At 46.4% G+C, this 13,994-nt stretch overlaps 1 protein-coding gene and 1 long non-coding RNA gene across 5 annotated transcripts in view; one reads left to right on the top strand and one right to left on the bottom strand.

Annotated features, from left to right (window-relative positions):
- LOC115509443 lies at positions 1–6,741 on the bottom strand. 4 transcript variants are annotated; one of them, XR_003967347.1, is made up of 4 exons: positions 6,637–6,741; positions 3,897–3,980; positions 2,553–2,738; positions 1–252 (listed from the first exon to the last, which is right to left on the bottom strand). It is a non-coding gene; the product is annotated as an uncharacterized LOC115509443 (long non-coding RNA). The 4 variants fall into 4 exon arrangements; XR_003967345.1 differs by lacking the exon at positions 6,637–6,741 and adding an exon at positions 6,175–6,233; XR_003967346.1 differs by lacking the exons at positions 1–252; positions 6,637–6,741 and adding exons at positions 259–2,161; positions 6,175–6,233.
- ESYT2 (extended synaptotagmin 2) overlaps positions 5,997–13,994 on the top strand; it is an 81,428-nt gene continuing 73,430 nt past the window's right edge. The window contains 1 exon segment of the mRNA XM_030308924.1: positions 5,997–6,339. Coding sequence (XP_030164784.1) covers positions 6,028–6,339 — 312 coding nt within the window. The 5' untranslated portion in view covers positions 5,997–6,027.

The following is a 13,994-nucleotide window of genomic DNA, read 5'->3' as shown; positions in this document are numbered from 1 at the left end:
TTAGTTATTGACAAGTTTATTATTGTTATATGTTAGCACCTAAAATAAGCATTTAGGGCAGATGGAAATAGGGGGATACCAAAATTAGAACCTCCTTTCATAAATCTATAAATTATCTGCTACGGTATGAAGCCATAATTGGAGCACTTGCATCAATGAAGAGATTGCGGTAGGCAGAACTCTGGTCTCAGATTCCAGTCCCTGGCATCCATGCTCTTGTTTAACTCTTCTCTTCCTGAGTGTGAGCAGAACCTGCAAATGTGATGGGATCTACTCCTATGGTCAGGTTACTGATCAGTTGACTAATTGGTCAAAAGGGAGGTTTTCGTGAGTGGGCCTGACTTCCAAAGAAGGTGATACATCTGAGAAACACTCCTACTGTCCTGGAAGAAGAAGCAAACTACCACACTAGGAGGGGTCGAAGGAGGGGCAAGTGGGAGACACAGAAGGTGACTCCTGGCTGCCAGCTGGCAGAAATCAGGGACTTGAGCCCTACAGCTGCACTGAACTGAAATCTGCCAACACCCTGAATGAACTTGGGAGGAGTCTCAGCTGAAGGTCTCCAGAGGAGGCCACAGCTCAGCCAACACTTGGTTTCACCTCATGAGACCTGAGCGGAGGACCCAGTGAGGCCACGCAAATATCATCTTCAATAGCGACAGAAACCGACATGGGGCTTGTGACTTGATAGATGGCTTCAGTTGCGGGTTCTAATATGTACCACCTCATTTGGACTTCCCCCAAGAATATCAGGGCTCCCCGTCACATGCACAGAGCTGCCTCCAGGCTCCTAAGGGCTGAGCAGTATACAGCAGAAAAGTGTAATCATGAGCATAAGGTACAGACAGGATTAACACGAGGAGGGAAATATCACAAAATTTTCCCAGAGGTGGGGATATACAAATTGTTTTTTGAAAGATGAACCGGAGTTTTGCATATGGACAGAGAGAGAAGGGTAGTCCGGACTCAGAGAACAGCAGGTATACAGGCACAGACAGGTGACAGCGGGGTATGGCAGGGATGAGCAGCAGTGCAGACCCTAGGTCGGGAGGCGAGGCAAGAAGGAGGGTCAAGTGTGGCAAGCTCTGTTTGTCATGAATAGGAGCAAAGGAAACCAAGCGCAGAAGAGATTCAATCAAATCCGCATTTTGAATTGGCCATTTGATCATGGACTTTAAAAAATGACTTTCAAATTAATTTCAAACTTAGAGAAAATATGCAAGTACACAGCACTCCATTCGTTGCCCAGATTCCCACCACGAACCACCCAGCACGTGCTCCACTTGTCTGTCACCCAGCAGTTATTTACCTGTCTACACACACACTTACCTGTGATCATTAGACTTGTCCTGAATTCTTTGACAAAGAACTTCAGGTATGATTACTCATCACTCCGAAACACTCCAGTGTTTGTTTCCCCAAAACAGGGACAGCCTCCGCTCCACAACCCTCCTCCAGTCAGGAAGTCAACATGGATGCAACTCTACTGTCCAAACGAAAGACCCCTTTGTTCCACAGATTGTCCCCAAAGCCCAGATCCCACACAGGAACACACGTTGCATGTGGTTGTTGTGGCTCTTCAGTCTCTTGCAATCTGGAATAACTAAGTCCTCAGTAAGAACATGGGGACCCTACATGGCATCTGTCCCCCGAGTCCCTATACTCGGGTCAAGCTTTCTCAAGCTCTCTGGCAAAATGTCCCAGAAATGCTGCTGTGCTCCTCTTTCCCTTAAATTGGTAAGTATCTTGTAGAAGGTATTCTAGCATGATTCCTTATCAAACCTCACCTACCGTCCTTAGCCTCCGTTGATAACTCACTCTTATGCTACAATGACTGCTAAGTGGGGATTTCCATTTCTTTGACTCCAGTGGCTTATTTTTTTGTGCATTCATCACTCGCTCATTCATCTACATCAGTGTGGGCTCATGGGTTCCTATTTTACTCCCTGGCTTGTAATCTGCCAATGTCATTGATTCTGCTGCTCAGATAGTCCCAGACTTAATCAGCAAGAGCCCTTCAAGTTGCCTCCCATGTCCTTTGACATTACGTGATTCTTTGAGCATTTTCTTACCTCCTGGCACAACAAAATATTCCAGGCTTATCTTGTATTTTCACTGCTCCAGCCCTGAAGTCAACTATTTTTCCAGAGATCTCTGGTTCCTTTTATTGGAGAATAGTATTTAGAAGCCAAGATGTGGGAGTTATTTGTGCTTATTGGTACTGGGGTACCAGTGCTTCTGGACACTCTCAGCAGACAGAAATAGAAGATATACTTTTTTTAATTTTTAATGTTTACTTATTTTTAAGAGAGAGAGAGGAAGAGAGAACAAGCAGGGGAGGGGAGAGAGAGAGGGAGATGCAGAATCCGAAGCAGGCTCCAGGCTCTGAGCTGTCAGCACAGAGCCCGACGCGGGGCTCAAACCCATGAACTGTGAGATCATGACCTGAGCCAAAGTCAGACACTTAACCAACTAAGCCACCCAGGCGCCCCAAAATAGAAAATATTTTTAGGCCTCTTTATACATATGTATCAAAACACATGAGTTCATACCTCCTCTGAGTCCAATCCATCACATCAAGGTTCTTTCTGGCCTCTCCGTTTCCATGCTTGTAAGATCTTCTCCAACAGCAAGAAAGCTGACTTTCATTATCGTCAATGTATGCATCTATTTGCTAATATAACCAGGCTGAAGAATCTACTTGCCACTGCCTCCTCCGTGGTGGGGAGAGTAAGTCTCTGTGGAAATTTTAAAGAGGGCAGGATTAAAGGGCTACCGGTCTATAATCATCTGGGTAAGCAAGAAAGGACCAAGCCCTTTCCGATTCTTCTGGTTGCATGACACAGAAATGTACTCAGGTGGCTCGGATAGTAAAGAATGTGTGGCTGTGTCACCAAAGGAGCATCTCTGAGACAGGAATAGGAGTCTTGGTGCGTGTGGGCAAAAAGAGTCCCGGTTAGCTGTATGAAAGGAAGAGAGGCAAAACGTGCTCCCATCCTCTACAGTGAAACTTATGTAGAGGTGATAGGGAAGGAGCGAGGACAGGAAGAGATAGAACAGGTGGACAGGATAGTTGATAAGGCCCAGACCTAGGTGAGGGGGATGTGAAACAAAGCAGAACGGATTGAACTTAAACAGGAGGCAGCACTTTTCTCTGAAACTGGAAAAGTTGAGGGCAGAGGCTGGAACTTTACTGTTTTTTACCAAATCAGTCACAATGAGGTTCTTCTTTCCTCTGAGAAAGCAGTGCCTTTCATTGGAGGAGTATCGGCACAGAAGGTAAGGAAGCGGGTAACATGAAGAGATCCCAGGAAACCGAGGGGGTTAAAGATACTAGCAAAAACCTAAGAACCGAGCTGGGTCTGTTATTCCGTACAGAATGAGATGCGTTCTGCCTTGCTGGTGTGGAAGTGGCCAGAAGTTCAATGGGGTCATGAAGGAAGGCAGCTGAGGCTGGGAGGTTGATTGGTGTGCAGCCTGGACACTTCTCTTCAGTACATTTTACATCCCTAAGCTGCTCAGGTCAAATAATCTATTGCGAATGTCCACTCAATTCTTTATGGTCCTACAGCTTTATAGAGGGAAGACCATAGGACAGAAAAGCTCAGCCCCTTACTATGTTAAAGATGTAATTACCTGTCATAAGCTTATAACAGTCTTGAGGGAGAGGTGGCATTAGAACATTTAGCTGTTGCAGAGGAAAAGGTTTGAGACTTGTTACTTTGTATATTTACAACAATGTATTTTGGTGAAGGGCAAGAAACGGAAAACCACTTTGTCCCTTGCTTGATTTAGTGCCCTTGCCCAAAGCTGACTGTTCCAGACCCTAGAGCACTGTTTCTGAAATGAGATATTTACGTATCTCCATGGCCACACACACACACACACATGCATACGTAATTCCATTCGGACCTGAAGATAAGGGGAGAAGAGACGTGTGTTATTCATTCAGTACCTGCTCTTCCAGGCACTGTGCTAGCCTGGAAATATAATGATAAACATAGTAAATATGGTCGTTGCCCTCATGGAACTGAAAGTTGAATTGTTAATGAGACTGCGGCAAAGCCATGAACGCGTGCAAATGCTTCCCCCCACTCAAAAAGCTCCAGTTGGCAGCAAATCTTTGATTTGGGGTGTCTAACGGAGCTGTGGTGGCAGTTTAGCCTTCGGTTGGCAGTCCTCTTTGCCTTTATGGCTTTTACTCTCTTATCTGCACCACAAAGCGGTCTGTCAAGGTTTTTGTCCTGAAGACACCACAGTTTGACCCTGCAGCGACAGAGTTATCAAGTTATTATTCCAGAACCCTTGCCATATGGCAGGGAAGAACTTGTCACATGAGGTACACATTGAATCAAAAGCTTAAAAACATGTAGGTGTGCTCTATTTCTCATCAGTGAAGTCCCTGCCCTTCCTGAAAATGATCAAGGTCACCAGTCACAAAGATTTGAAGAGGAAGAGAGAAAAAACTAGCTTTGTTGTTATAAATGGAATTAAAATTTCCTTGGAACTCCATATGCTCAAAAACGCTTAACTAGGAATTACCCTGATTGAGTTTACTGGAAAATAAAGTAACCAAGGGCTGTGGTTTCTCCTCAGGAGTGGCAAGTGGGGTCTAAACTAGTACTTTAAGCAGGGAGTCTGGGGGCGCCTGGGTGGCTCAGGTGGTTAAGCGCCCACTCTTGGACTCAGGTCATGATCCCAGAGTCGTGGGATTGGGCCCCCACCCGCTTTGCGCTGACCATGGAGCTTGCTTAAGATTTTTCTCCCTCTCCCTCTGCTCCTCTCCCCCTGTCACGCGCTCCCTCTCTCTGTAAATAAGCAGGGAGTGAGCAGGAGGTCAACATTTTTCAAGGAAACTACAAAGCATTCTACTTAGGAGTCCAGGCGCTAGGGGGCAGGGGTGGGGCTCAGTCCGTCAGGAACAGGCTCCGGGTTTCCGCTCCGGTAGTGATCTCAAGGTCTGAGAGCTGGAGCCCCGGGGCGGGCTCTGCGCTGACAGTGTGCAGCCAGCTTGCGATTCTCTCCCTGTCTCTCTGCCCTTCCTCTGCTCCCGTGCGCTCTCTCAAAGTAAATCACTAAACTTCAAAAAAATAAAAGGGGGTGCAGGTGCTTGGATTCACCTCGGGCACATATTCAAGCCAAAACTCTTCATTTTACATACACAAAAACCAGACCTCCCCTGTTGCATTTTTCACAGCTCTAGAACAGCTGGGAGATTTCCAGAGAAGCATCTTCACGCTGTGACGTTACCGGCACGACCAGAACGGCAACGATCAGAAGTGCGCTTGGCTTTTTTTAACATCTTACAAGTGTATTAAACAGGAACTTCCGGAAAGTGGGCAAGTGTAAGACACACGCTGGAACGTGCACTTCTCGTTCCACAAAAGCCTTCCAGAGAATCCCCCAAGGTCACGCGGCCACTGGGCGCCCGGCCGGTCCACAGCCTCCCCGCGCGGTCACGCACCTACCCGCCCTTGCGGAAGCGTAAGCAGGTAGGTCCCGCTCACGCAGCGTAGGTACGCGCCCTAGATGCAGGACCGCGCCCTGCCGCCACAGCGGCCCCACCCATCCACGTGACGACGCGCCCCGCCGTCTCAGCGGCGCCCCGCACGCCCAGGGTGTTTTCCGTGCCAGCCCCACCCACTCCCGCCTCCTACGGCGCCCGCCCGCCCCCGCGATGAGGTAGCAGCCCGGCCCCGCCCACCCACCGTGAGTCCGTGGCTCGGGTCCAGGGCCTCGCCCGGCCGCCGCGGTGGCGCCCAACTCGCGCGGTGACGTTCACGTTGACCCCGCCCACTCCAGCCTCGGGTCTTGCCCGCATGATGACGTCACCCATCAGCCCCCGCCCACCCCGCGTGGTGACCCAGGGCCGCGGCCGGCCGCCTCCCCGCCCAACTTGCGTGCTTGCGTCGTACGCCGCCCGCGGGCGGAAGGGCGGGCGGGCGGTAGCGGCGGCGCGGCCCCCTCAGAGGGGCGCTGGTGCGCGGGCTGAGGCGCCGCGGCGGGTAGGGACGCGAGCGCTGCGCGATGAGCGGCGCCGGGGACCGCGGCCCCGAGGCGGGCGCTGCCCGGGCCGAGTCCCCGGGCGCGGCGCTGAGCGTGGACGTAGCGGGGCTGCTGGCGCAGCTGGCGCGCAGCTTCGCGCTGCTGCTGCCGGTGTACGCGCTGGGCTACCTGGGCCTGAGCTTCAGCTGGGTGCTGCTGGCGCTCGGGCTGCTCGTGTGGTGCCGGAGGAGCCGCGGCCTCAAGGCGACCCGCCTGTGCCGCGCGCTGGCGCTGCTGGAGGACGAGGAGCGCGCCGTGCGCCTGGGGGTGCGCGCCTGCGACCTGCCGGCCTGGGTGAGTGCCGGCTCCCCGCCCGGGGGGGTCGGGTGCCCGCCGGGACCCCGGCTCCGCACCGCCCGGGGCCACTGGTCCGCCCCGCCGTCGGTTTCCGCGGGCTCCGAGCCTGACCGCCGCCGGCTCCCCGCCCCCCGGTACCTGTCAGGCGTCCTCGGCACTGTCGCCGCACCCGCCCGGCCGCGTCCCTCCCCAGCCCCATGTCCGGGTCCGCGCCCCAGTCCCGCGCGGAGCTGCACGGGTGAAGGCGTGGCGTGCTTTCCTGAGGTGGCTGCGCCGGGGGAGCCGGGCCCTAACCTCGGCGAGCTCTGGAATGTGCGCTCTGGGCGGCGGCGCCGCGGCCTGGAGCCCGGCGGCTCTCCCGTGCTCCTGGAGAAGTTGGTTTTTCCTGCTCCGGGGAGAGTGTCAGTTCTTGATCGTTCCTGGCACAGGGGAGCCGGAAGGCCCTCCGGAAGATCTGCTGTTGTTGAGATATCTGAAAGTGTGTTTCGTTTTTTTCTCGAGTAACGTCAGACTCGCGTAGGGTGAACTGGATTCCGAAGTGAATTTGGGAGGGGGGGTGGGGAACTTTAGCGCTAAGAGCAGGAGTCATGATATTGATTATTTTATTTTTACGTCCGGCACTTGTCCGCATAATTTATTTCTGCGGCAAGGGAACTAGTGCAGTGGGTGTCCTCTTCTCGTCACGCCCTGATTCTGTGTTACCCGCGAGTTGCTGTCACAGTCCTGACGGCAGGAAACGGTGCTTGTTTTTAAATGACGTTCGCGTGAGGCTCGGTGTAAACTGGGCGTGAATATGGCCCGCCGGTGAAATTCAGAAGGGTCACTTTCCTTCCGAGGAGAAAAGGGCTTGGAGAATGAGCGCTGTTTCCAGTCATAAGACACGTGGGGAGTTAGGCATATGCAGTGTGTGACCCAGGCCGCCCGGAGCCCGACGGACACTGCCTTGGGATGACAAACCGAGAACCCCCTAGTCGGGGACCTTTGGGATTGAACGTTCTGTCAATACTCGGCGACTGTGTGGTCCGATCGTATGTTGGAGAAGCAGAATCACTGCGTTTAGCTTGAAGCGAGCGGGGAGGGCGAGGGAGGTGTGGCAGAGAAGTCAGTGACCGGGCCTGGAAAGCACTTTGGAAATGCAGGGCTTGTAAGTGGCATCTGTGTCGATGTTACAGCAAGCTAGAGGAGGTCGCAAAGGAGCTAAAACAGAGTAGAGACGGTACCGAAAAGCGGCATGATCCGGGCTGAAATGAACAGGAATGGCTAATATCAAATTTGCCTGTAAAAATCCTTGTGAAATGCACACTGGTTTCACGTAGCAAATGAAAAAATACCATGTTGAAGGACAGGACAAATTCCCTTTTTTTTTAAAAAAAAAAACAAAAAACAAAAAACAAAAAAAAACAGAATAAAAGGGTGATTAGCCAGAGACTCTTTTCTTGGGTTTTTCCTTTGTGACTCCAACTGATGAAGCACGATGTTCATCTCATAGAATTTACGTTTTCTCCATAGCTTTTCACTTGTTTATTCTAAATTTGTATTTGTGCACCGCCCCCCCCCCAAACATGCCTGCGCTGCTTAGAAAATTTCTGGATTAACGTAAAATTTCACGGTGATCATATCCAAGAAAAGCATTAGGAGTCTGGGGTTTGAGAGAGATATTGTAATACAGTAAATTGTAATACCCCTCCGTTATTGTTGTAATAAAACCAGTGAATCACACTGTCCGGAAGTGTGCCTGCTTTTCTGCTACAGCTAGGGAGCAGATCAACAAGAAACTTTGTCTAAGGAAAGTCATGATATCTATATTAGTAATACTTTTACTGTGCATACTCTGGTTCTCGGGCTTCTGAACTTTGGAGCGGTATCTTGCTTTGAATAGGATTTATCTGTACGTGTTTTCATGGTGTGTCATTGACAACTATGATTCATAGCCGGGTGGAATCCTAGGAAAACATGAACTAATGTGGTACTCACTTCCTAACCTCACTTGTGGATACATTCACCGACCATTTTTATCTGTAAAGTAACAATTTATACTGGATATGGAAAATGAGATATGACTACTTTGAGTAAAAAAGAAAAAATATATACCGTTTGTAATTAAGGATATGCAAAATGGCTCTCAATTAACATGTGATAATCCTGTAAGACTTTGGTCCTACAGCTTTTTATATAAGCCATGTTATTGTTATTCACTTTTTTCCCATAAAAAGGGAAAAAGTTTGAGTTGATGGATCAAAGACTGGCCTTTTGTCATGGTGGTGTGTGTCTACCCTGTGTTAGTTGGGTCCTGTAAAATGAGACCACAGGTAAAGAATATTCTTGAAGAGATTTTATAGAGTTGAATAAAGACAGTTTTCCACTGCTATTTGTATTTATTTGAAATAGTAGAACTTGGTAGGGTGAAGTCTGCCCCTTTCCCGCTTTTACAGTAAGCTGCCAGTACATGCTGATTGTATGGCTGCAAATAGAAAGCCTGGGGGGCTCAGTCATCTCAGCGTCCAACTTCTGCTCAGGTCATGATCTCACAGTTCCTGAGTTCAAGCCGCACATTGAGCGGACTGATGTCAGTGCAGAGCCTGGAGCCTTCTTCGGATTCTGTGTGTCCTGCTCTCTCTGCCCCTGGCCCATTCTCATTTTGTTGTGTGTCTGTGTGTGTGTGAAAAGTAAATAAGCATTAAAAAAAAAAGAGAGAGAGACCCAAATCTATCATATACAGTACTACTTAACTCTTTTGACACTTGGTCTTTTATTACTTTCATAGTTTGGTACTTGAGATTTAAAGCACTGGGCTTCCTTGTTAGGCTTTTTGGGGGGAGAGCTGTCGTGTCAGCTTCCCATAGTTCTGGGAAGTCCAGAGTTGATCTCTAGCCAGAGCTGAATACATACAGGCCAAGGATCAAATGAACAAGAGAAAAGAAGACACTTTAGTCTCATGTGAAGGAACGGCAAGTATTTGTTTTTATTCTCAGTGTTAATCCTTGACTTTAATAAAATTTGGTGAAGATTTGTAACAAAATAGTCCGTGTAGCTAATTCAGGAACAACAGTTGAGCTATTTTAAACTGTGGTTGCAACTTTAGCACTTAGATCCTAGAGTGATGATGTGCTTTGAAAAGATGTTAGAGCCCTCCTGATGGCTGTGATGGGGATGCGATGCTGCTTTGGGTTTTTTAATTTATACTGGCACTGCTGTTCACAGAGGAGGACTAGACTAAATGCTTCATCAAGTGGGAACAGAATGCCCCAAGTGTGGCACACATAAAGCAATAATCTCTTTAGTTGAAACTAAATAATGGATTTAAATTTAAGGTATATGCGTTCATCAACTTGTGTGCTCTGGTTTTAATAATACTTCTGTTTTAGATTAATATTAGTTTCACTTTACATTGTGAGATGGGAGAATATAGAGCTAGGACTGAACTAGGAATAAATATAGGAATTAGAATATACGGAGTATATTAACATTGTGTTAAGTATATTTTTAAAATACAGATCTCCTGCAAAGAACCAGTTTTGAAAAACTATAGTGTTCTTGTTAGGCCTAGTGAACCTGTCTTTTCTGGAGGTTTTCATGATCTCTACATTGGTCACAACATTTAACTTTGAATAATATCACAGACATTGTGAATATGCTAAAAAAACCATTGAATTGTACACTTTGAATATTTTTATTTTTGAGAGAGTGCAAGCGAGAGAGGAGGACAGAGGATCCTAATCTGCTCCACAGTGACAGCAGCGAGCCCAATTTGGGGCTCTAACCCACAACTGTGAGGTCACGACCTGAACCACCTAGGCACCCCCGAATTGTATACTTTAAATGAGCAAATGGTATTGATGCGGTTTTAGAGTGGTGGGAAAAGGTGTCTGGAGCTGACGGCCAAGAAAGAATTCTTGAAATGTCTTTGGTGCAAAAGGTGGGGTTTTTTTTTGGGGGGGGGATGGTTTGTTTTTGTTTTTTTAAAACACAGGGACAGGACCTGTGGGCAGAAAGAGCTACTCTGGGGTTATGAAGAGTGACTAAGTATATACCATCAGGTTGGGGGGGGTTAGGGATAGTCTCTGAGGTATTTTGGAAACAGGTTTTCAGGACCTTGAGGGGCTAGCTGCTGTTAGGAAAAGGTCATTTATTACTGTTAGTAAAAACTCAGTCTTGAAACCCTTCAGATGTACATCATTGGGCTATATGAGCTTGGAGGCTGATTGCCAACATGTATCTTGGGGGGGTGGGGAAGGTGGTGATAAAAGAGGTTTCCAAAGGAATTTTTCTATGTTAGAGTAGGCTTACAGGATCCTGGGGAGTCTGCTAAGATAACCTTTTGCCCTTAGCGAAGTGTCATCATTGAATTCCTGGAGGAATGTCACCCTACCTGTTTCAAGGACTTGTCAATGGGCTGTAGTCAGTAAGGAAATTTAATTTTTCATTTGCCTTTGTTTCCTATATCAGCGTGGTGTGTGCATTATATCTCAGTAGTGCTATTAAAGAGTATCAGGGGCACCTGGGTGGCTCAGTCTGTTAAGCATCTGACTCTTGATTTCTGCTCATGTCATGATCCCAGGGTTGTGGGATCCCCGAGTCAGGCTGTGTGCTGAGCGTGGAGTCTGCTTAAGATTCTCCCTTTGTCCCCCCCTGCTCTCTCGTACACACACTGTCTCTCTCTAAAGTAAAAAAAATAGGGGTGTCTGCATGGCTCAGTCGGTTGAGTGTCTGACTTCAGCTCAGGTCATGATCTCACAGTTTGTGGGTTCAAGCCTCTATTTATCTAAATAATTTAGATTTTTCACACTGCTGGCAGTATAAAGCCTGTGGGGTTCTCTCTCTCCCTCTGCCACGCTCCGCTGTTCACATACTCTTTCAAAAAAATAAACTTTTAAAAATAAGTGAAAAAGAAAATTAGTTACAATACAGAGTAAGCCATACATACGTCCTTGCTTGTGGAATTCCGACTAAAAACTGTGTTGTGACTCTACATTTTATTCAGTTTTTTTAATTCCACTCTAGTTAACATACAGTGTTACATCAGTTTCAGGTGTGCAATATAGTGTAAAACTGTTGCAGCTGTAAAAATTATTGTTCCAACTTAAATTTGGAGGCATTTTTAGAGAATATTTGATGAACAGTGTAGGCTTAAGAATGATAACTAGGGAGGTAAATGTTCTTACCTTGACCCTAATGTTACTGTAAACGTTGGTACCAGAATGTCTAAATAAATTCTTATTGAATGACATAGAAGTCATCTTTCAAAGATATAAATAGCTTAAATGTGTGGTTTTCTGTTATTCTAAACTCCTTTGATTCAAGGTATTGATACATACTGTATGTTTAAGACTTTTAGGGTATAGAATGGTTTGTTGTATATTAGATTCATTTTATCGTAGCATGATTTTAGAATGAATTTTTTTGTGGTCTTTTGCGATTATATTTTGCTAAATCATTACCTGTTTTAGATCCATGACACAGTGCTGCTCAGGTGAATTTCCTTTTATCCATTTAAAGATCCAGGGGCACCTGGGTGGCTCAGTCGGTTGGGTATCTGACTTTGGCTCAGGTCATGATCTCACAGTTCGTGAGTTGGAGCCCGCATCGGGCCATGCTGACAGCTCAGAGCCTGAAGCCTGCTTTGGATTCTGTCTCCCTCTTCTCTCTGCCCCTTCCACACTCACACTCTGTCTCTATCTCAAAAAAAATCAATAAAGTTAAAAAAAATTTTTTTAAAGATCTGAGGACCTATTATATGCAGAAATATAAGAGGTCATCTTGCCTTTATGTGTGTGCTATCTTTTGGGTAGATAGGAGGCAGGATGTGATGGCCCCAGTGCCATGCTTAGTGGTGCATATAGACATGCGTATAGACATATTTATGGACATTTAAGAATAGAAGGGCATGGCATTATATTCTGTGGGAATAGCAAGCTAACAGCGCCCAAGTGGGAAATCAGGCATATCCTGTGGTGGGAACATCAGAGCCCACCTGGACTGTCCCATCTGGAGGGAGCTGTGTGGGAAGGTGATGGAAGGCAGTAGAGGCTCATCAGTTGCTATGGGGTCAGGGGTGAGGAGTAGATGTGCTCCAGCCGGGGTCCCCCGTTCTCAGGGCAGATCTCCCAGTTCACAGGGAGCCTGTGCTAGGCATAGACATAAATACTGCTCTTGAGGCTCAGAGTGTTTTGGCATTGGAGGAAGGGGAGATAGTGATGTATTCAGAATTAAGCTTGTGAAATCAGAAAATGGAAGCTCTTGTGCAGTGGAGTGGAATTCTCTTCTTGCTTCAGCTGCCAGAAAAACAAGGCAAGATTATTGTTGGGTTGCTGAGCACTTTACCTGGAGGGAGCTGGAAGTGCAGCCCACCTTCCTTGAATAGACCATTCTCTCTAACGGTCTTATTGTGCTTAAGTAATGAGTCACCTTGTGTTCTTTTGGATTGGGTGGGGCACAGTTCTTACATAAACAGTATCAGTGGTTTCTTTTGTGTGCCATCACTTTTCCATTAAACATGTTTTCTTTGTGAGTTTTCTTGTGCTGTTTCTCCCTGTCATGACCTTTTTCATTTTTCTTGCATTAAAAAGTCCTATTTTTTTAAGGAAGCCCATTTATTTTTGTGAAGTTTTCCTAGAGATTACATTTTAAGGAAGTAGCTTGATTTATGCCTGGGGATTAGAAAAGAGCCTGTATGGATTCATTTATTAACTTCAACCAACATTTATGTTCCAGGGCTCCTGCTAAGGTGCTAGAAACAAACGTAAGACAGGCCTTAGAAACTCAAGAATATACCCATTGGTAAGAATACAGGTGTATATGTGATCCTAGTTTTAGTCATAGTATGCATTTGTAGTTTTTTTTTTTAAGTGAAAGTAATAGGTACTCGTTTCCTTAATCCAGGAAAAAAATATTAAAAATATCATTCATAATTCCAAATCACCCATAATAGTAGTTGATGGAAAATTACAACCTTGAATGGGATTGTTACTGCAAATTTTTCTCTTTATGATGAGCCATACTAAAAATCATTTGTTCAGGAAAATGTGGTTTAGGATTTAAGTTTTCTTGACTCTTAAGTTTGTATGGAAAAAGGAAAGGCAGACCTTTCTCAGGTCTTTCTGTTGGTGGGGTGTTATGTTCATTTTTTTAAAAAATTACGCCATTTAGAACATTTTGTACATTTACTAAGGTAACATCTAGAGTCTTTAATAAAATCAAAGATTTGATTGATGAGGACTAAAACTTTATTTAGGGTTTGTTGATCTAGCTATGCTTGTACTTCCAATTTTATGCTCTGCTGTCTTTGCCTGCTTTGCAAAAGGCAGTTTTATGATCACTCAGGGTGGACACCTCTGCAACCCACAGTTCAGCACCTGATGGATTACAGCAGGGTGTGCAGACCAGAATATCTGAGCAAAGTAACAGCACACATGTTGAGTGCACTCTGTGTGTCAGGAGCAGTGCTGTCCTGGTGACCACATGTGGGAATTGGTGACAGCCACGCAAATGGCAAGTGTGGAAATACTAATCTGACAGTTCACACTGTGTTTTCCTTTTTATTATTTGCAAAACTGTCATTGTAGTTGAACTCAAAGTTCTTTTTGTTTGCTCAATCACTAAGTGAAGTTCCTCTTACCTATTTTTTTTTAAGTTTATTTATTTTGGGGGAGATA

Source organism: Lynx canadensis, chromosome A2, assembly GCF_007474595.2.
Source record: "Lynx canadensis isolate LIC74 chromosome A2, mLynCan4.pri.v2, whole genome shotgun sequence".
NCBI classification, from domain to species: Eukaryota; Metazoa; Chordata; class Mammalia; order Carnivora; family Felidae; genus Lynx; species Lynx canadensis.
This window is presented reverse-complemented; position numbering and strand designations above follow the sequence as displayed.